The sequence below is a fragment of the Dendrobates tinctorius genome, unplaced genomic scaffold, assembly GCF_039654945.1.
Source record: "Dendrobates tinctorius isolate UK_male_01 unplaced genomic scaffold, ASM3965494v1 ptg000038l, whole genome shotgun sequence".
Classification (NCBI taxonomy): domain Eukaryota; kingdom Metazoa; phylum Chordata; class Amphibia; order Anura; family Dendrobatidae; genus Dendrobates; species Dendrobates tinctorius.
This window is the reverse complement of record NW_027361706.1, coordinates 30,377,965-30,401,272: the sequence shown is the minus strand read 5'-3', so window position 1 is coordinate 30,401,272 and position 23,308 is coordinate 30,377,965. Positions and strand designations below refer to the sequence as shown.

The following is a 23,308-nucleotide window of genomic DNA, read 5'->3' as shown; positions in this document are numbered from 1 at the left end:
GGGAGATTGATTGAGTCTCTGCCCCGGAGGACACGGCATGGAAGCGGGCACCAGTGGTTACCAAGAACTGTGAATAATGCGTTGAAACTGCTAGCCCTGGTGTCCTCCATTCCTTCTTGCATCCGCCAGCACTGCTACATTCACTGCACCGGACCCTACATCATCAAGGTGTCCCCACATCTACACTGCCCTGGGACAACAGCCCTGCCTGTGGAGGGCTATACCACCATTTCTGCATCCCACCATCTGTCCCAGAGGATCTGTCTGCAGCGTCGGCTTAACATCTCCTGTTGTGAGTTCATTTTCCCCTTCACCATTGAGGTCTGATGAACTCCCTCTTCTGGTGAAGGAAGGTAGTGAGGCTGATTACCAAGCACCTGTGCAGGATGATGATGACTGGGTGACTGGAATTGCTGACTGGATATAAGGCAGCCGACGCCCTTCTGCCTTGCGGGTGATTTCTCTGAGGGATTCTAGGAGACCAGTCTGATTCCTGCTCCTCAAAAGCTAAGTTTTCTGCTCTGCTTTTTGCATTTGTGTTTTGGTTTTGTTTTACCTTGTTTTTCTGGATTTCTGTCATTCCCTGCTGGGGTGAGCTGAATTCCTTTTTGCTCTGTCTTCAGAAAATACCTGAGTACTGATGTAGTCTTTTTGAAGCCTAGCGTCTTCAGGGCTTTTTTCCCTATCAGTCTGTTGGCTCTTGTTTTGATAGGGTTTTTGGCGGATTGCAGACAGCAGCTTTTCTATCCTGTCCTATTTAGTTAGCTTGGGCCCCATCATTTACTAAATAGGACAGGATAGGAAAGCTGCTGTCTGCAATCCGCCAAAAAACCCTATCAAAACAAGGGCCAACAGGCTGATAGGGAAAAAGGCCCTGAAGACGCTAGGCTTCAAAAAGACTATATCAGCACTCAGGTAGACAGAGCAAAAAGGAATTCAATTCACCCCAGCAGGGAATGGCAGAAATTCAGAAAAACAAGGCAAAACAAAACAAAACACAAATGCAAAAAGCAGTGCAAAAAACTTAGCTTTTGAGGAGCAGAAAACAGACTGGTCTCCTAGAATCCCTCAGAGAGATCACCAGCAAGGCAAAAGGGCGTCGGCTGCCTTATATCCAGTCAGCAATTCCAGTCACCCAGTCATCATCATCCTGCACAGGTGCTTGGTAATCAGCCTCACTACCTTCCTTCACCAGAAGAGGGAGTTCATCAGACCTCAATGGTGAAGGGGAAAATGAACTCACAACAGTACCTCCCCCTTGAGGAGGGGTCACCGAACCCTCATCCATGCCACCAGGGTGATCAGGGTGAGCCCGATGAAAGGCACGCACCAATCTTAGGCATGAATATAAGAGGCAGAGACCCAGGAATTATCCTCCTGACCATAACCCTTCCACTTAACCAAATACTGGAGTCTCCGTCTAGCCAGACGGGAATCCAGTATCTTCTCTACCTCATATTCCATGTTACCTTCAACCAATACAGGGTCCGGAGGTGCCACCCCAGGAACAACTGGTTCAACAAACCTCTTCAACAAGGACTTATGAAACACATTATGGATTTTAAATGTGACAGGAAGAGCCAAACGAAAAGAGACCGGATTAATAATCTCCAAAATCTTGTACGGTCCAATAAATCTAGGCTTAAATTTAGGAGAAGCCACCTTCATAGCGATATTTTTTGATGATAACCAAACCATATCACCAACCTTAAACTGGGGACCAATGGTCCTATGTCAGTTGGAAAACCGCTGGGCCTTTTCCTGGGAGAGAGATAACTTATCCACCACTTGGTCCCAGATCTGGTGCATTCTCTCCACCACAGTGTCAACACCTGGGCAGGCAGAAGGCTCCACCTGCCCTGAAGAAAATCGAGGATGAAACCCAAAGTTACAAAAAAAAGGTGACATCAAAGTGGCAGAACTAGCTCTATTATTTAAAGCAAATTCGGCCAAGGGCAAAAATGAAACCCAATCATCCTGATCAGCGGAAATAAATCATCTCAAATACGACTCCAAGGTCTGGTTTGTTCTCTCCTTCTGCCCATTGGTCTGAGGGTGAAAAGCAGAGGAGAAGGACAACTGAATTCCCAGCTTGGAACAGAAAGTCCTCCAAAATCTAGACACAAACTGAACTCCTCTGTCAGATACAATGTTCTCAGGAATCCCGTGCAAGCGAGCACCAACTCAGAGGAAGATGGCAACTTAGGGAGTGGTACAAGATGAACCATCTTAGAGAACCTATCACAAATCACCCAAATAACAGTCATTCTCTGAGAGACAGGCATATCAGAGATGAAATCCATTGAAATATGGGTCTATGGCCTCCTGGGGACCGGCAAAGGCATCAACAACCGACTAGAGCGAGAACAAGGTTTAGACCGGGAGCAAAATTCCTGACATCACGAGATAAGGCGGGCCACCAAAAAGACCGACTCACCAGATCTCTAGTACCAAAAATACCTGGATGACCAGCCAATGCAGAGCAATGAACTTCAGATATCACTCTCTTCTTCCATTGGTCAGGAACATACAACTTTCCCCTGGGACAACGCTCAGGTTTGTCCTCCTGGAACTCTTCCAGAGCACGTCTCAAATCGGGGGGATGGCAGAAAGAACTACCCCTTAGGATAGAAAAGCTTTGGGCGGATTGCAGACAGCAGCTTTCCTATCCTGTCCTATTTAGTTAGCTTGGGCCCCATTATTTGCTCAGCCTATCTTTCTATCTGTGTGAGTGTTTTTTCATCTTGCTTCACCATCATTATATGTTGGGGGCTGCCTATTGCTTTCGGGTCTGCTCTGGGGCAGTTTAGATTTCCCTTTCTGTCTTTAGGCTATTTAGTTCTCCGGCTGTGATCGAGGGGTCTAGGGCACCGTAGGAACCCCCCCATGGCTACTGCTAGTTGTGGTTGATAGGTTCAGGGGTCTGCAATCCGATAGCTGCCAACTTCTCTGGTTTTCTGGACTTAGCTAGTATTTCTGTTTTTGCCTCCTATGGTGACTCATTCATAACAGAATCACCCACCATACAGTAGATCCTAGGTCCTAGGGTACTCAATAGCAGGAAAGAATTGTGGCGTCACAAACTATTCAATTCCATTAACCACACACCACCATTGACATTGGGCGCCCAGGGCCACGGAGCGGGTCACAGCTGCCGTGATACTTTCCCCCTGACACCAGCCCGGTACCGAGTACCCCACTGCCCTGGGACTGGAGGACGACGCATTTCAGTCTTTTGGTGATGTGAACACTGTCCTACAGACTTGTTCACTGTGTGTATGGCCCATGTGTTTGTATAGATCTTAATAAAATGTAGTATTTATGTCTTTATTTCTCATCTCTTGTTCCAGAACTATTAGCTTATAAAGTTTAGATTCTAATTTCCCCTTTGTCTCTGGAGTGGGTACTTTTTTCCCCTATATGGCATTGTCCAATCATAAAAAGCATATGTCATGTAAGGTAAATAAAAGAACACGCCCACAGAAATGGTCAAACTTTACTCTCTCTGTGTGAGATATATACTAGTGACACATAGTCCTTACTTATCTCAATACCAGCTTTTAACATGATTACAAGTAGGAAAGAGGAATAGAGCAGAGCTGTGTGTCATTACAAACACATCTGCATCTCTCATCTCATAGTGAGGTCGGCTCTGCTCTACTCCCTCCCAAACTGACTGCCATGAAATGAGAGTTGTAAGAGATGTTTATAATGACACACATCTCTCCTCTTCCCCTCTCCCCCCACTCATAGATGCCTGCATTGAGATCAGAGAGGAGAGCAGGACTGTGTGCCACTACATATCATTCCATATCACATAGAGAAATCTGGGTCTGACATTTTCTGGGTGCATTTTCTTTTTTTATACACTGAATATAGCCTCCTGCTTGTGGTTGGACAACATAATACAGGAGAAACAGTCCTCAGAGAGCAATCTCTGCTAATGCCACCGTTGCTTGAACTGGAAATTATAAACTAAACTTTAGGACCTAATATCGAAAAGAGAAATGCAAAAAAAAAAATGTTTTATTCAGCTCTGCAGTAGCTGTTCTGTGATGAAACCAGTTTAAAGCTCAAAAGTTGGTGAAAGGTCCCGTAGATTGTTGGAAATCCTGGTCCTGATACCCCCACCAATCAGAATGGTTTGGAGAATCGCTCATCTCCTCCATGATTGCTCACATATTGGTGTAAGGGCTCAGTAGAAAGTCTTTGGCTCTGTACACCACTCAGCACTTTCTTATACTTTATATACATACAAGCTTAATTCTTATATAGGAAATGCTTGACATATAAAAAATGCTGACAGTTTGTTTATGAACTGCAAACTTTCTTCCAACTCAAACTCTTTATCTGTCAGGTCACAGAGAAACAATTCTGCCATCAAAAGACTACGCCTGCTTGAGCATTTGACTTCTAAGCGCATGTAAGTAAGTAGGTAAGAAAATGCTCTAAGGAAATATAAAAAAAATCAACATTCAATTAGTACCCCACTGCGCAGCTTCTATCGGTTTAATCAAAACAATGATTTTATATTTCCTCGAAACACTGTCCGGCCTACCATTTCTTATTTTTATGACGCTGCCATATGTTTTTTTGCTGTTCATATGGACATAGGGAACAAAGGCATCCCCAGATTGTAATTGATGAATGGACTGACCTTAGTATCATAAGCACCAAATAAAAAGAGCAAGGTCGTCCACTCTGTTAGAAGTCACTTGTGGGCACACCCTAAATCAACAACATGTCCATAATGCTAATACGCACATGTAGATTTTCCCCTTATACAAATATTATAATAACTTACTACCAATCTGAAGAAATCATCAGTAACATTACAAAGAAGGCTATCCTGACACTTATGTACCCTGTAGAATATAAGGACAATGACCAAAATATCATTGCAAAACACCCTATTAAACTTGTCAATATTAAAAAAAAAAATCTGGAAGAATTTTTCTATGGGTGGCAGCACTTGAACAGATGTAATTTTTTTTTCATTGGTTTCAATATACAGTGTAAAATGCTGCCATCATAGAGGACAAATATTTGCATGGTGGTGTAAGGACAAAGGTTGATGTCAGTTTTTCCATATTATCATTTCAAAATATGGCAAAAGTCATGGAATGTTTTCTGGAAATTTTTTCCAAGGGCTTTATTAGATACATTTTATATTCCTTGTCACGTACAGTAAGGTCAAAGGAATGATTAATGAAAACAATTTTGCAGGCCAACCGTCATGGCATCCATGTAGAGTTTGACAAATGGCCCTTCCGTCTTATGCCCTAACTGACATAGGGTGTGAAGCCAGAACTTCGGACACTCTATCCTGCCATCAACTTCATAGGTATACAGGGGGGCATGTAGGGGCTTAGGACCTGTATAAGGGCATCTGAACCCTTTATGGGCCGTTAGGTGACAATGGGGCTGAAAAACAAGCAGAAATACAAAGTTCTTCTGTCTTTCGAATAGCTGCTGCATCCTCAACAGCAACGAGCTACTTTCCATATTGTTGTAAGATGAGTTATTATCACTTGTATTTTAATGATCTGTTTAGGCGATGGAGGAAGGTAAACTCTTTTTCATTTCGAAAGAGGGGTATTAAAGGGAATCTATCAGCAGGATTCCACCCCCCCCCCAAACAATTATATCCATATATGGCTTTTTCAAATATTAGTCCAGCGATATGTTTACATGGCCAGTCCATTCCTCCGTTACTGAAAAATCAGCGATTGAATTCTTTATGAAAATGAGAGTGTAGATCTGAAGCCTCTGTCACTCCAGCTCTATTCCCTGTTCAAATGACAGCTTCTAAGCCATGTGACTTCAGGCAATTATTATTATTATTTATATGGAACAGTTATTCAAACAGGAGGAGATGGTGCTGGGAGGGGAATAGAGCTGGAATGACAAAGGCTTCAGATCTACAGCTTTATCAATAAAATGTTGATTTCTCAGCAACAGAAGAACAAACTTACCATGTAAAGGTAATGCTAGACATGTCCATGAAATAGCTACATGCACATATAAATAGTTTTGGGGCTAAAAAAACACAGATTTCCTTTAAAATGTACTGGGAAAGAGAAGGCAACTCATTAAATCTTTGCACTGGACCCACCTATATCTTAAAATGGTCCTGATAGCTGTAACCTTTTCCTTGGCATGGTCTATTAACCCCTTTCTGACATCGGGTGTAATTTTACAACGATGTCGGACTCCCTCCCTTTGATGTGGGTTCCAGTGGTGAGCCCACATCTTTCCTGTCACATGTCAGCTGTTTTGAACAGCTGACATGTGCCCAGAAGAGCCGCGGGTGGAATCGCGATCCACTCGTGGCTATTAACCTGTTAAATGCTGCTGTCAAACTCTGACAGTGGCATTTAACACGCGCTGCCAGCAATCGTGCCGGAAATCCACCCACCGGTAAACCCCGTCATGTGATCGTGGGTCACCGATGGGTTGGCATGACAACCAGAGGTCTCCTGGAGACTTCTATGGTTGTCAGTGCCGGATTGCTATGAGCGCAAAGGTTCAAATCACCCCCCTTTGCCCCATTCAAAATAAAACAATAAAAAATCAAACATACACATATTTGGTATCACCACGTTCAGAATCACCCATTCTATCAATAAAAAAAGGATTCTCCTTATCACTAAACGGCGTATCGAGAAAAAAAGTAAAAATGCCAGAATTACGTTTTTTTGGTCGCCGCGACATTGCAGTAAAATGCAATAACGGGCGATCAAAAGATCATATCTGCACGAAAATGGTATCATTAAAAACATCAGCTCGGCACTCAAAAAATAAGTCCTCACCCAACTCAAGATCATGAAAAATGGAGACGCTACAGTTATCAGAAAATTACACAATTTAAAAAAGAGCCTAGACATGTTTGGTATCTATGAACGTGTAATAAATAAAAAAACTGACCATCACATCCAAACATGAATTAGGTGTGAACAGGTGCTTAACTAGAGTCGACAACTCATATACAATCAAACATACAAGGCAGCACTCTGCATGCAAACATGAAACATGAAAATTGAATTGCATTACTGCATTAGAAATATGAAAAATTGAGAATACTTAGCGCATACATTGGCCAATTCATATGTACCAGCTAGCCACGGTAAGGCGATTCTCGTATACTAGGACCTATCAATGCCAATCCTCTTTTAGACAGTCTACAACTCTATGGGAAGCAAATGTGAATTCTCTCCTAGACTATTTGTTTGATATGAACGTGTAATGATCTGGAGAATCATAATGGCAGGTCAGTTTTAGCATTTATTGAACCTAGCAAAAAAGCAAAACAAAAAACAAGTGTGGTATTGCACTTTTTTGCAATTTTACCACACTTGGAATTTTTTTCCTGTTTTCAAGAACACGACATGGTAAAACCAACGGTGTCGTTCAAAAGTACAACTCGTCCCGCAGAAAGCAAGCCCTCACATGCCCATTTTGACCAAAAAAAGTTATGCCTCTGGGAAGAAGGGGAGCAAAAAATGAAAATGCAAAACCAAAAATACCTCTGGTCATTAAGGAGTTAAAGAGTAAGAAGGTCTTACCAGAATGATACAAGTGTTCCAGTTGCATAGACACCTTTAGCAAGTAGCATAACCTCTCTGAGAGGTCCTTAAATCGGGGTTTGGGTCATTAGCATCTGCCAGAAGTCCCAGTAACTTGGTCTGTGCCACATTGACTATTGGCTACGGGCCCACTGTGAGATGCTACTCTCTGACATGGTACGCCTTGGTAAAACACAAGTTTCAAGGTCATATTAACCACTTACTACGAGAATCTGCTCTTTTATGGGTTATCTAATCTCCTTTTGGTCTCTACATGTGCAGTAATTCTAGTATGCAGAGTTCAGTATCATAACATGCAATGAATATATGCCAAAAAGAGGGCATCCACGTAGGTATAACAAGGGAGAACCCATCAAATGGGATAACAATGAAAGAAAAAACCGTAAGGGGTGAAATGAGAGCTACCAGAAAAGGCATTTTCCACAACCTCAAACCCTATGTCAATGAGATCACTATAAGGGGATGGAAACCTATAAATATGAATAAGCGCTAACAGAAGACTTCCTTTAGGGAATCCAGTAGAAAATATCATTGTATAGTGTCTTTGATGTGGCTGAAATGGCTAATAACTGAGCAACCACCTCAAACTATTACAGGTCTGTAAAATAGTTCAATGTGAAATTAAATTAATCAATCATTGGAGGCTTAGACTGTCATGGATGAACCAGCGTTTGAGATTCTTCAATGTAAAGCTAAGGGTAAATGAAAAATTATTACATGTATCCTTGTGGCTGGAGGCAATATCCCTTACTGAATAATTAAAAGCTGTGAATGTGGTATTGTTGAAACGCTGATTACACTTTTAACAAATTCTATAACACTTGGCCAAAATAGGAGATGTATGTGACAACATGAAGAATTATATAATAACGCGGTGCAGACAGCTGCAGCCAATAATATCTATCAGATTGATTATTCTATATAGCAATCGATAAAAAAATAAAACTGCAATCACGCATGGTCGATGTAAGGATGTAAGACGCAGAATGCGGCATGTTCAGCGCATTTCAATTTCCCTGAGAATAAGGTCAAGAAAAAAATTCACAACTGGATCTACTGATAATGATAAAGGAATGCAAATATACCACCTGAATAAAAGTCAAAATCATGATATATTATGTGTTTTACTGTGTGTAGGATACTTTGAACAGGAAATGTTAATTTCATCCAAGTCTCTTTCATACGTATTTTATTCGTTTTTGTTGTTTTATGTAATTGTAATGTTATAGTGACCACAAAGTGAACCTTCGCCGACTTGTTTTGTATGCCTCCAAGGAAGCTAAAAGGTTTTGTTAAAATATTTGATCTTAGCGATGCATTTACATTTCATTTTAAGCCTTAGGCCTCTTTCACACATCAGGTTTTCGCCGTCAGGCGCGATCCGGCGCTTTTGACAAAAACCGGATCCGGCGAAATGCAATGCCGGATCCGGTTTCCCCCCCATTGACTTGCATTAGAGCCGGATCGAGCCGGATGGCCATGCGTTTCATCCGATTTTCGCCGGATCCGGCAATGTGACGCGATCCGGCGTCTGGAAAAAACGGCTACTGTAACGTTTTTTGTCTCCGGCGAAAAAGCCGGACACGCCGGATCCGGCGTGTCTGGCTTTTTCATACAATGAAAGCCTATGAGCGCCGCAATGCGCCTGATCCGGCGACAGCCGGATCCGGCGGCCGGATCCGTTTTTTTTGGTCTGAGCATGCTCAGTAGCTCTGCCCACAAGACATATATAAAAGCAAGACAGTGGGACCCTCAGCCACACCCAACATGACACCGAAGCCAAGAACCAGGAGCAGGAGAAGGCAGCAGACATCTGCAGCAGCACCATCAGCACCACCCCAAATGGAGCAGCATGCTGAACAACGGGAGGGGAGTCCAGCAGCAGATGAGAGACGGTAATTATCAAATCCCCCATTCCTCCAAACTAGGGCTATGGAATATCAAGGTATTCATTGGCCCTTTGTTTCTCTTTATTCAACAGCCGCCCAATAGATGCAGCAGCAGCAGCAATGGCGGCAGCAGCAGGAACACCACCCACAGCCATGGAGTCTGGACATGAGGAAGACAGCACATCTTCTTCTGGGAGCCCTCCCTCGCATCGTCAGCGTTTGACGGTAAGTTTTTATTTCCAAAATCCATCATCTCTGTAATATATGTCTATTCATTGCCTTTTATTTCAAAACAGGAATCACAAGATGAAGAGGAGCTCCCAGAAGAAGAAGGAAGGGGTGGACAGACGCTTGGAGTGGGCTCACAATTGGTAAGTTTTTTGCATCAAACGCAGAAACACAACATCACACTACACACAACACATAGAAAACAATGTTCTGCAGACCACACACAGCAAACAAATGCCTACATCCAAAGACATAACATTTTTTGTTTTCTTCTCTAGTCTTCCCAATCTGGTGCTCGGCCAAGAGGTCCTCGCAGTGCCTCCCGGGGTCGTCGGCGACAGCAACGCGGCGGTCACCAGCGTGTAAGTATAAATATTTTTGCTTTGTTTTTTTGCACTTTTTATTTCATTTCTTTTGTGGAGGCTAATTATGTTATTTTTGTCTTTTTCTTTAACAGCCTTCACAGCGTGCTCCCGACTCTGACGGTGAGGATGGAGGGATTGATGTGGACCGCCTCATCGATCTCGCCAGAGAAAGGGAGCCGCTCTGGAATATGGCTGACCGCCGCCACGCTGACCTTATCGTTACCCGACGACTCTGGGAGGAAATCTGTTCGCTCCTTGTGGACCGCTGGGAGGACCTCGAAGCTCGGGCCCAGATTAAAGAGCGTAAGTATATACAGTACCGGTTGCTTGATTTAAACCAGTGTTTCCCGAACTCCAGTCCTCGTGGTCCCCACGGATCATATGTTCAGGATTTCTATTTACTTTGGAAATCCTGAAAACATGAACCCTGGGGACCATGAGGACTGGAGTTTGGGAAACACTGATGTTGTATACTAACCACTTTGTCCTTTCTCGTTTCAGGGGAGAGAATTGTGAAGCGGTGGCAGTCTGTGAGGGATCATTTCAAGAAGGAGTTCAATAAAGAGATGCGGGCCCCGAGTGGATCTGGAGGACGCAGGCGCCAGTACAAGTACGCACGAGCCCTGTCGTTCCTCCGGGAGACAATGCTCACCAGAAGGTAAATATTACACACCACATGTGACAAAAAAATGTTTAGATGTAACTTTTTTTTCAGCCAGGGCCATACCATGTCACTATTTTAATTGTTTTTTTTTCTCTTTATTCCACAGCACGGTGAGCAGCACTCGGAAGCCTGCACGATTGGACCCTTCTGAGGCGATCCCTGAGGAGACCGGCACCGAGGGACACTTCGACCGCCCCGGTACATCTGCACCTTCCCAGCCTTCCCACACATTCGACCCATCTGTCCCATCCACCAGCACAGGAGCATCGTGGCCGCCTACATTACATGAAGCTGCTGGTGAGGAGATCGCTTTCCCTTTACCCCACCCTTCTGCCCCTGCCACCTCTAGTACACCTGCGGGTACTGGGCGGCAGCGGCAGAGGGGTCAGGAAAAGAGTTATGCGCCAGAGTTCTTGCATCTGAATGCATCTTTCCAGAACTGTCTAAAAGTCTTGTCAGAGCAAATCTCCGCAGGCTTTCAGCAGATCAACTCCAGCATTCTGGAGGTGAAGACACTTCTGCAAACCATGCATTCAGAAGCAAGATCTTCGCCAAACCACACCTTTTTCAGGTCTGTTGTGGAGCGCATGGCAACACTATCTCCTACCCAGCAGATGCATGTAATGCATTCGTGCCACGGTGCTCTACAGCAGGTTACCTCCCAACCTCCACCTCCCACCACTGTAGTTCCTCCACCTGCACCCCCTCCAGCCACTTTCCATCCTCCCCCTCCTATTACATCTGCACCCCCTCCAGCCACTTTCCATCCTCCCCCTCCTATTACATACCAGCAACCTGCCCAGTACCAGCAACCTCCCCAGTACCAGCAACCTCCCCAGTACCAGACATCTCCCCACTTCCAGCAACCTGCCCCGTATCAAACTCCTTCCCCGTACCAAACTCCTTCCCCGTACCAAACTCCTTCCCCATACAACTTTCCATCAACATCATCTGCTCCTACAGTCCCTGCCCAACCCTCCACTCCACCGCCCACCACCTCTTCTGCCTCCCACATGTCCACCCATTCTGTAGCTTTTTCCACACCATCACCTCTAACTGTTCCTTCCCCACCACGATCCCAGTCCTCTCTCCACACTCCCATTGTCGAAGTGTCCCGCAGCCCCTCCAGCAGTATTTCCACCCCACACTACACAGATTTGTAATGTGTGTTTTGTAATAAAAATGCCCAGTTTTTTTTCAAACCTTTATTAAAAAAGTTTTTTTAACTTTAAAAACAGTTTACAAACAAAAAAATATTTTAAATAAAAGTTAAATTATTGTTTACACTGGTTGTCTGTCATTTCTTTCTGCGGCGAAATATGTTTAAAAAAAAGGTTAAATAAAGGGTATTTAAAAGGTAAAAAGGTATTCAAAACCAGGTATATAACTGTGGGTAAATTTTAGCTTTTTGCCACAGTTGTGTTCCTGGTTGTGTTTGAAGCAAAGTATTTCACCTAAAAAGTTGTGTTTATTGTTGGTGATTTCCTAACAATGTACACAACTTTTGTTAAAACGTGAAATACTTTGCATAAAACACAACCAGGTACACACCTGTGGCCTAAAGCTAAAAATAGAGACCATGACAAGATAGCCAACTTTGGTTGGGAAAGGTATATACTGTTGGTACAGAAGGTACACAAGTTTGGTTAGGGCACAAATCTTTCACACTCTGTCATCCTGCCAGTGTACTCTGCCTTGAGGTGACATAAAGTATAGGGCAAAATTGTCCCTCATTACTGAAACCGTCACAGAACTTCTAGTGGTAATGTCATGGTAATCTTGCAAGGTGGTTTCTTCAGAGGTGTCCTCAATGGAAATGGGTTCCTTGCAGATAACAAAATTGTGGAGTACCACGCAAGCTTTGATCACCTCGTCAACAGTTTCTGTCTTGAGGTTGATCGCAGTCAATAGGACCCGCCATTTGGCTGTCAGCATACCAAAGGTACATTCAACCATTCTTCTTGCTCTTGTGAGGCGGTAATTAAAAATGCGTTTTGGTCTTGTCAATCCTCTGCTAGAGTACGGTTTCAAAAGGTGTTCTGACAGCTGGAAGGCTTCATCTCCTACACAGACAAATGGCATAGGTGGACCAGATGTTTGCGGCAGCGGTCTAGGTGGTGGGAACTGGAAGGTCTTTCCATACAGTTTATGCCCCATGGCAGACAGTTTGAAAACTTGAGAGTCATTGGAGCGGCCATAGGCCCCAATATCCACAGCAATAAATTTGTATTCCGCGTCAGCGATGGCCATGAGGACAATTGAAAAATATTTCTTGTAATTGAAATATTCCGATCCCGATCCGGCTGGCTTTACAATGCGGATATGTTTCCCGTCCACAGCGCCCAAGCAGTTGGGAAACTGACATATCTGTTGAAACTTGTCAGCAATTTCAATCCACCTCTCTGTTGTGGGCTCTGGTAAAAACTCTTCAGCTAAGGAGTCCCACAGTGCACGGCATGTGTACTTCACTATTCCAGATATGGTGGAAATCCCGAGTCTGTACTGGAAATGCAGTGACGAAAGGGATTCTCCAGTTGCAAGAAATCTGTGGGGAATTAAAAAACAATCAATTAGTTTTAAATCACAGCATTACATACCAAAACTAAGCTATAACACTTGGAGATACAAACTACCACCAACAAGATTGCAGTGAAAGTGTGCTCTGATGCGATCACATCCAATAAATGTGGCTTACCTTAAAGTCACCATCAGACGCTCTGCGGGTGAAACAGAGAAGCGGCAATAGGTGTCCGCTTTTCTTATGAGGTGTGCAATGCGCTCCACCAAGTAATCAAAATTCTCCATTTTCATCCGAACATATCGAAAAAATTTATCCGGGTTTCGTCGAAGGTCCATGCAGAGTGTAGAATAGACCCCACGCGTCATTCTCTTGGCTGTGATGGGGTGGATCCACAAATGTCGTCTACGATGCCTGATGCACTGCTGTCTCGCTCTCTCCTTCTCCAGAACAATCACCCTCAAACGATTCGCCTCCGCTATAAAATCCGCCAAATTCTTCAAAATATTTCCAATCACAACATCCATCTTCACCAGTAACTTGCTCTTCTCTCCAACCTGCACTTTCTCCTCGACAACCTGTCAAAGAAGGGCTGTAGGAACACTCTATATATAGTTTTCCAGTAGCCAATCCCGTTCGGAAGGCCACAAGGGTCAATTTAAAAAAACGGATCCGGCGTAATCCGTCGAAAAACGGATAGAAAAACGGATGAACCGGATGAGACGGATCCGGTTTTGTCTGTCAAGAACAAGACGGATCCGGCAGAAAACCTGAACCGGCACATCAGGTTTTACAAAACATTTGCCGGATCCGGCGTTCCGGCACGACGCCGGATCACGCCTGACGCCGAAAACCTGATGTGTGAAAGTAGCCTTAGTAGTAGAGTTGAGTAACTTTGGTCCCATCGGATTTCGTGAAACCCGACTGAAACAAAATTTGTGTCGGATGAAACCGGTCTGATTATGGCAAAAAAAGTCGGAGTTTCGTCCGAAACCCGACCCCAATGCAAGTCAATGGGGAATAAAAGTCGGCATTGAGTGGATGAATGTCATCCACTCAATGCCGACTTTTATTCCCCATTGACTTGCATTGGGGTTGGGTTTCGGATGAAACTCCGACTTTTTTTTGCCCTAGTCAGACCGGTTTCATCCGACACAAATTTTGTTTCAGTCGGGTTTCACGAAATCCGATGGGACCAAAGTCGCTCAACTCTATTTAGGAGTATAATAATGCTCCTTTTTTAAAGAAAAGTGTCTATTATTTTATAATATATTGACACACATACAGCGCTTAGCATAAATAAGTAAGATTTTGAGCACTACCTCACTGAACACAACAGTAATTTCCAAAATTTTGACACTTAAAACATTTTTTTAACCCATAACATGAAAATAAGGTTAATACTATAACTTTCATTACACAATCTTCAGTTTTCCTCAAATTACTTGATGCAAAATGAATATACCCCACATCAAAAACTTATACATCTAATATTTTGCAGGAACTCTATGATTTTAAAGGTATAGATATATACAGTGCCTTGCGAAAGTATTCGGCCCCCTGGAACTTTTCAAACTTTTCCCACATATCATGCTTCAAACATAAAGATACCTAATGTAAATTTTTGGTGAAGAATCAACAAGTGGGACACAATTGTGAAGTTGAATGAAATTTATTGGTTATTTTACATTTTTGTGGAAATTAAAAAACTGAAAAGTGGGGCGTGCAATATTATTCGGCCCCTTTACTTTCAGTGCAGCAAACTCACTCCAGAAGTTCATTGTGGATCTCTGAATGATCCAATGTTGTCCTAAATGACTAATGATGATAAATATAATCCACCTGTGTGTAATCAAGTCTCCGTATAAATGCACCTGCTCTGTGATAGTCTCAGGGTTCTGTTTGAAGCACAGAGAGCATCATGAAGACCAAGGAACACAACAGGCAGGTCCGTGATACTGTTGTGGAGAAGTTTAAAGCTGGCTTTGGATTCAAAATTATTTCCAAAACTTTAAACATCCCAAGGAGCACTGTGCATACATAGAGTGGGTAAGGAAAGTATTCAGACTCCTCTTTGTTTCATTGCAGCCTTTCGGTAAATTCAAAAAAGTCAATTTTTTTCTCTCATTAATGTATACTCTGTATCTGCACCCCATCTTGAATGAAAAAAAACAGTCAAGATGGGGTGCAGAGTGTACATTAATGAGAAAATTTTTTTACTCTTTTGAATTTACCAAATGGCTGCAATGAAAAAAAGAGTGCAAAATTTTAAAGGGGTCTGAATACTTTCCGTACCCACTGTATAGGCATATATAGTTAGTGTGTGTATACATATACAGTGGGGCAAAAAAGTATTTAGTCAGTCAGCAATAGTGCAAGTTCCACCACTTAAAAAGATGAGAGGTGTCTGTAATTTACATCATAGGTAGACCTCAACTATGGGAGACAAACTGAGAAAAAAAATCCAGAAAATCACATTGTCTGTTTTTTTTCATTTTATTTGCATATTATGGTGGAAAATAAGTATTTGGTCAGAAACAAGCAATCAAGATTTCTGGCTCTCACAGACCTGTAACTTCTTCTTTAAGAGTCTCCTCTTTCCTCCACTCATTACCTGTAGTAATGGCACCTGTTTAAACTTGTTATCAGTATAAAAAGACACCTGTGCACACCCTCAAACAGTCTGACTCCAAACTCCACTATGGTGAAGACCAAAGAGCTGTCAAAGGACACCAGAAACAAAATTGTAGCCCTGCACCAGGCTGGAAAGACTGAATCTGCAATAGCCAACCAGCTTGGAGTGAAGAAATCAACTGTGGGAGCAATAATTAGAAAATGGAAGACATACAAGACCACTGATAATCTCCCTCGATCTGGTGCTCCACGCAAAATCCCACCCCGTGGGGTCAGAATGATCACAGGAACGGTGAGCAAAAATCCCAGAACCACGCGGGGGGACCTAGTGAATGAACTGCAGAGAGCTGGGACCAATGTAACAAGGCCTACCATAAGTAACACACTACGCCACCATGAACTCAGATCCTGCAGTGCCAGACGTGTCCCACTGCTTAAGCCTGTACATGTCCGGGCCCGTCTGAAGTTTGCTAGAGAGCATTTGGATGATCCAGAGAAGTTTTGGGAGAATGTCCTATGGTCTGATGAAACCAAACTGGAACTGTTTGGTAGAAACACAACTTGTCGTGTTTGGAGGAAAAAGAATACTGAGTTGCATCCATCAAACACCATACCTACTGTAAAGCATGGTGGTGGAAACATCATGCTTTGGGGCTGTTTCTCTGCAAAGGGGCCAGGACGACTGATCCGGGTACATGAAAGAATGAATGGGGCCATGTATCGTGAGATTTTGAGTGCAAACCTCCTTCCATCAGCAAGAGCATTGAAGATGAAACGTGGCTGGGTCTTTCAACATGACAATGATCCAAAGCACACCGCCAGGGCAACGAAGGAGTGGCTTCGTAAGAAGCATTTCAAGGTCCTGGAGTGGCCTAGCCAGTCTCCAGATCTCAACCCTATAGAAAACCTTTGGAGGGAGTTGAAAGTCCGTGTTGCCAAGCGAAAAGCCAAAAACATCACTGCTCTAGAGGAGATCTGCATGGAGGAATGGGCCAACATACCAACAACAGTGTGTGGCAACCTTGTGAAGACTTACAGAAAACGTTTGACCTCTGTCATTGCCAACAAAGGATATATCACAAAGTATTGAGATGAAATTTTGTTTCTGACCAAATACTTATTTTCCACCATAATATGCAAATAAAATGAAAAAAAAAACAGACAATGTGATTTTCTGGATTTTTTTTTCTCAGTTTGTCTCCCATAGTTGAGGTCTACCTATGATGTAAATTACAGACGCCTCTCATCTTTTTAAGTGGTGGAACTTGCACTATTGCTGACTGACTAAATACTTTTTTGCCCCACTGTATATATATATATATATATATATATATATATATATATATATATATATATATCATATTACTTAATAATTGTTAAAAATTGAAAGCATATCCGTTCTTACCTTTGCTCGCACGTTTTCATAGGATGCTGGACTCACCAATGAAAAGCAAATGAGAAAAACATCCTACAGGATAAAAAAAATAAAGCACATGAACCACGATTTACTTTAATCTAAGAATTTCTGTAGGATCTGAAATAATGTGTAGGAATTGTACACACCTAGATTATCACTTCAGAGGTTGGCTAACCTAACCTAATGTTACTGGGTCACAGACCTCCTTTAAGATGACAAATGAGCTTTTATAACATTGTGCAGACTTGACAATTCCTTCTTAAATGGTCAAAATAGCTTCTTCTGCTGATACACCATTTCCTAACAGCTCTATGGAGAGTTATTGTTTAGGTAACATCTTATTCTTCGAGAAGAATTATAACCATAAATACACCATTAACTACACCATTAATTGTACATTTAAAAATTGAAAAAAATGCACAATAAAGTAGAATTTTTCAATACGGTTGAATAATGCATGTGACTTTTAATAGTGGACCTACAAGAAATAAAATATAATAAAATGATTTGATAACTTTTAAAAATTTTTCTTTTTAATGACTACAATGTGATTGTGCTATATTCTATCACCTTACCGTTTGGGGGTAAGAAAGTGGCCTCAGACGATCATAGTCTTCCTGTCCCGCTGTGTCCCATAGTCCCAGATTCACTGGCTTACTGTCCACCATGACATTAGCTGAATAGTTGTCAAACCTGTTAACAATAGCAATAGTAAAAGTATTTTTTTCTTAGTGATACTATCACACTATTATACAGTCATGGCCAAAAGTTTTGAGAATGACACAAATATTAATTTTTACAAAGTCTACTGCTTCATTTTTTCTAATGGCAATTTGCATATACTCCAGAATGTTATAAAGAGTGATCAGCTTAACAGCAATTACTTGCAAAGTCAATATTTGCCTAGAAAATGAACTTTATCCCCCAAAACACATTTCAACATCATTGCAGCCCTACCTTAAAAGGACCAGCTAACATTGTCTCAGTGATTGCTCCATTAACACAGGTGTGGGTGTTGATGAGGACAGGGCTGGAGATCAATCTGTCATGATTAAGTAAGAATGACACCACTGGACACTTTAAAAGGAGGCTGGTGCTTGGCATCATTGTTTCTCTTCTGTTAACCATGGTTATCTCTAAAGAAACACGTGCAGTCATCATTGCACTGCACAAAAATGGCCTAACAGGGAAGATTATCGCAGCTAGAAAGATTGCACCTCAGTCAACAATCTATCGCGTCATCAAGAACTTCAAGGAGAGAGGTTCCCTTGTTGCCAAAAAGGCTCCAGGGCGCCCAAGAAAGACCAGCAAGCACCAGGACCGTCTCATAAAAGTGTTTCAGCTGCGGGAACAGCCAGCAGCAGTGCAGAGCTTGCTCAGGAATGGCAGCAGGCAGGTGAGTGCATCTGCACGCACTGTGAGGCGGAGACTCTTGGAGCAAGGCCTGGTCTCAAGGAGGGCAGCAAAGAAGCCACTTCTCTCCAGGAAAAACATCATGGACAGACTGATATTCTGCAAGAGGTACAGGGAGTGGACTGCTGAGGACTGGGGTAAAGTCATTTTCTCTGATGAATCCCCTTTTCGATTGTTTGGGACATCTGGAAAACGGCTTATTCGGAGAAGACCAGGTGAGCGCTACCACCAGTCTTGTCTCATGCCAACTGTCAAGCATCCTGAAACCATTCATGTGTGGGGTTGCTTCTCAGCCAAGGGAATGGGCTCTCTCTCAGTCTTGCCTAAAAACACAGCCATGAATAAAGAATGGTACCAGAATTTCCTCCAAGAGCAACTTCTCCCAACCGTCCAAGAGCGGTTTGGCGATCAACAATGCCTTTTTCAACATGATGCAGCACCTTGCCATAAAGCAAAGGTGATAACTAAATGGCTCAGGGAACAAAACATAGAGATTTTGGGACCATGGCCTGGAAACTTCCCAGATCTTAATCCCATTGAGAACTTGTGGTCAATCATCAAGAGACGGGTGGACAAACAAAAACCTTCAAATTCAGACAAAATAAAAGCATTGATTTTGCAAGAATGGACTGCTATCAGTCAGGATTTGATCCAGAAGTTGATTGAGAGCATGCTAGGGAGAATTGCTGAGGTCCTGAACAAGAAGGGTCAACACTGCAAATATTGACTTGCTGCATTAACTCATTCTAACTGTCAATATAACCTTTTGCTACTCATAATATGATTGCAATTATATTTCTGTATGTGATAAAAACATCTGACAAACACACATAAAAACCAGAGGGCAGCAGATCATGTGAAAATATAATATTTGTGTCATTCTCAAAACTTTTGGCCATGACTGTACAGTGATTTTGGTGCCAACAATGTCTGAACGGTATTATATTCAGTTTATGGTACTGATTAAGAATATTTCTTCGGATTTGCCAGATTGGCTCTAGTTTCTTAGATATTTAATAGGTAATTAATTAATTACAGAAGAATTCTGGCTTTTACAACCTATACACTGAAATAAAAAATAATTATATGGAATATTTAATTACCTAAGACACTTAGAGTCAAAAGACCAAAAGCTATTCCATTTGTTATCACACACAAGTTGCATTGGAGCAATGCATTATTTTCACGGTTGAATTATCTCATAAACTAGTACCAATTCCACAAAAGTAATTGGATTCTTGAATTCAGCGCCCTCAAAATACCCTGTTCTGTCTCCAACATCTAATTTATAATCCTGACTATCTGCTTGTTAATGTTTTCAGTGTTTTTGGCTCCCTCTAGTGACCAGAGTCATAACCACAGTCTTATTTTGTTTTACTTTCACTTTGCTTGTATTTTCCCTCCTTTGCAGTGCATTCTGGTAAGGTTGCAATGCATCCTGGTAGCCTCTCCAAAGCATTATGGTTGGTTTAGCCCCTATTTTCCTTCTAGTTCTCCATTTTCCCTCAGCCTGCATCCTGGAAGCATCTAATTTTTCTTCTCCCCTTGTGAGCACATCGCTGGTATGTAATCATACTTCTTGTATCTAATTCCTGTCCCATATTAGCCTGCTTAGTTAGTTCTCCCCTGCTCAGCTAGTAGTGCAGATGTTGATTTATAATGTATTATGTATATATGTATTCCTATGTACCCTGTACCGACTGAGTGTATATATGTTTGTATTGTATTGGACCCCGATATAGCAGTTTAGCTGCCTGTATAAGCTACATGAATTCTGTGTCATTTAGTGAGGACAGAACATACCCAAAATCCATTTAAAAAATCTTAGCACCTGAAAAAAACTTTTTTTTTGTGCAGCGGTGACCCGGTCCATGGCCCTGGGCGCCCAATATCAATGGCGGTGATGTTAATAGAATAGTTTATATGGATAGTTCGTGACGCCACCCATGGTGTTTGGCAAATATGGTGTTAGGCCAACGCTGCATGCAGATCCGTTGGGACTGATGGTGTGGTGCAGCAAAAATGGTGCAGCTCCCCACAGGTGGAGCTGTAGTCCCAGGGCAGTGTAGGTGCAATGGATGAGGAGAGGCGCAGTTGGTGTAGATGCAGGTACTCAGGTGTAATGGAGTGGAATAACTGGAGGACACCAGAGTATGCGGTTCCAAAGCAACTGTTTGCAGTTCACACAACTGCCTGCCTCTGCACTGTGTTCTTTGGGTCAGGGCCCCAGCCAACCTCCAGGCAGGATAGGATTCTCCTTTCCACACTCCGCCAATATGTACCTTACTGAACGACTCCTCCAATGCACCTTTAGGTGCGAAGCACTCCAGTACTTAGTTACCGTGGAATGCCTCTCTCTAGGTGTTCCTAATCTTTACTTGTATGACAGACAGCTGTAGCCTGCTTCGGGGACTCCTCTCTGCGTCCCGGCTCTCTATTCAAGTGCTGTTGTGTCCCAAGTCTATGATGGGAGCAAGGCGTTAGTGGCTCACTACTCCTCCGGTGTCTGTTGCCGGACATAAAGATCCAATCAACCTCGGGGACCGGGCCCCGGCCTTTGCGCTCTTGGACTGGAAGGGTTCTCTATCTTTCTTCAACCAGCTTCCCACCGTCCTTCTATTCTCCTTCATTCCGATCTGTTCTATCTCTCTTATTGAAGGTTAGGTTATCAATCTTATCAGTCTCTTTCTCTGTCTTTCTCGTGCCAGCAGCCCAGCTCACTGGGACCTGCTGCAGCACGTCCTTCAGACACCCATCTTCTCTCTTCTCTCTCCTCTGACCAACTAACTACTAACTTTCACTCTTCCCACTCTTTTGTATCATCTCACTCCACCCGCCTCCCAGCACATCTTGTGTTACGAAGCAGGGTTCCACAAGGGGTGCTCTGCTAACCCCCAGCCTGAAGCTGTTAGGTGGCCCCACTGAACTATCCTGTGTGTGGAATGCAGGTGTGGAGTGTGGTCAGGAGTTCCCACCTTACCTGGATGGTGGGGCACTACACCTTAGGAGAAGGTGCAGTACCTCTGTGGCGACCGAAGCCTCAGGGGCGCCACATTACCATAAGTCCATTCTTAATAACGAACATCTTGTAATGTAATGTTATTAGGATACAGTTAAAGTCTGCATTGTAATGCATGTTTCCTGCAATAAACATGTAGACATTAACAAGAATTAGTAAAGCAATATAATGGGTAGGTTTTGGGCAGACTTTGATCAGGCGTCGGTGGCAAAATTTCCTTCATAGTGTATAGAAAACAGTTGTTAGCAGTGATATTACGATCATTGTATCTTATGTACACAGACCTACTACCAAGTCATACAACCTATACGATGCCTGTAGACTACCGGGGAGCGAGCTCTTCTGCCCTGTGTGTACCGGTGACTTCATGCAGTGACATACATAGGTTTTTCCGATCGGATACCACATTACCGAATATGGCTTTCAGAGTAATATCTCCATAATTTTGTGCCATGTATAAAGTACCTGTCGTTAGCGCAAAAAAACTCTCTTATCTGAGTAAGAAATCTGCCTCTTTCCTCGCTGTATTTGTGCTCGTAACAGAAGTCAAGGGACACGGTAGAAGTGTACCTGCAAACAATATCGGTAGATCACTTTCACCACTTTGACAACTCCGTAAAGTTCTTCTTTAACTAAGGATAAATATATATGGACCTCTGTTGGGGTTTATATAACTAAGAATAAGTAGATAACCATGAAATACTTAGCTGTAAACTCTTATTTCCTTTAATTATGTACAGTATGAAAGTTGAGCATCTTGGTTAGGCAGTAAAACACACCGGTCATTTTCAGTATGTCTCATGGTTGGTTCTTTTCAGTAGCGTAACTACCAGGTTACCAGAAGGGCTGATTGTCCGGGGCTCCCCACTTGGAAGAGTCCACGCAGAGCAACTGCCACTCTTAACTGTATCAGTGCGTAGTGTGGAGAAATGGTTCCCCTTCACTTCTGCTCTCTGTTATGTAGGCTGCAGGTTGCTATAGGCCTCTGGCCTACAGAATGGCAGAGTGATGCCCTGGATGAAACCTGAGAGCGGGCAGAGCAGAGTGATGACATTATCATGCTGGACTCATTCTTGCCATACCTTGGGGAAGATGGTTTTGGGGATGTTGTATTGTTTAAGGACTACTATTGAGTCAATCATGCAGCGTCATAGGGGGGCCATGTTGTCTATAGGGGAGCAGTGGGGGCATCATACAGTGTGTGAGACTTTGGGGTCATCATAAAGTGGATAGGGGAGCTAAAGACTTATCATTCTGTGTGTAGGGGAGCAGTGAGGACATCATACTGTGCATAGGAGAGCAGTGAAGCAACATCAAACTTTGCATAGGGCGCTGTGAGGGCATTATACTGTGTATGGAAGAGCTATGGGGCATCATACTGTGCATAGGGGAGCTGTACATGGGGGACCTAGGGGACATTTTTAGTGTACATGGGAGAACTAATGGGACTTTGTTAAATGGTAAGTGGGCACTTAAGAAGGGCACTATTGTTCTAGGGCATTGAGGGTATTGTCACTGTCAAGGGGTCATGCAATAGACATTTTTGATTTTTAGGGGACAAAATGTCGGCACTGT

The 23,308-nt window shown here is 42.9% G+C and overlaps 1 protein-coding gene across 1 annotated transcript in view; it reads right to left on the bottom strand.

The window, feature by feature from the left end:
- Positions 1-23,308, bottom strand: part of RAC2 (Rac family small GTPase 2) — a 152,500-nt gene that overhangs the window by 50,320 nt on the left and 78,872 nt on the right. Inside the window, exons 3-4 of the mRNA XM_073574341.1 lie at positions 17,877-17,994; positions 17,290-17,352 (exon numbers count right to left, since the gene is read on the bottom strand). Of these exons, the coding sequence (XP_073430442.1) occupies positions 17,290-17,352; positions 17,877-17,994 (181 nt within the window). The remainder of the gene's footprint in view (positions 1-17,289; positions 17,353-17,876; positions 17,995-23,308) is intronic.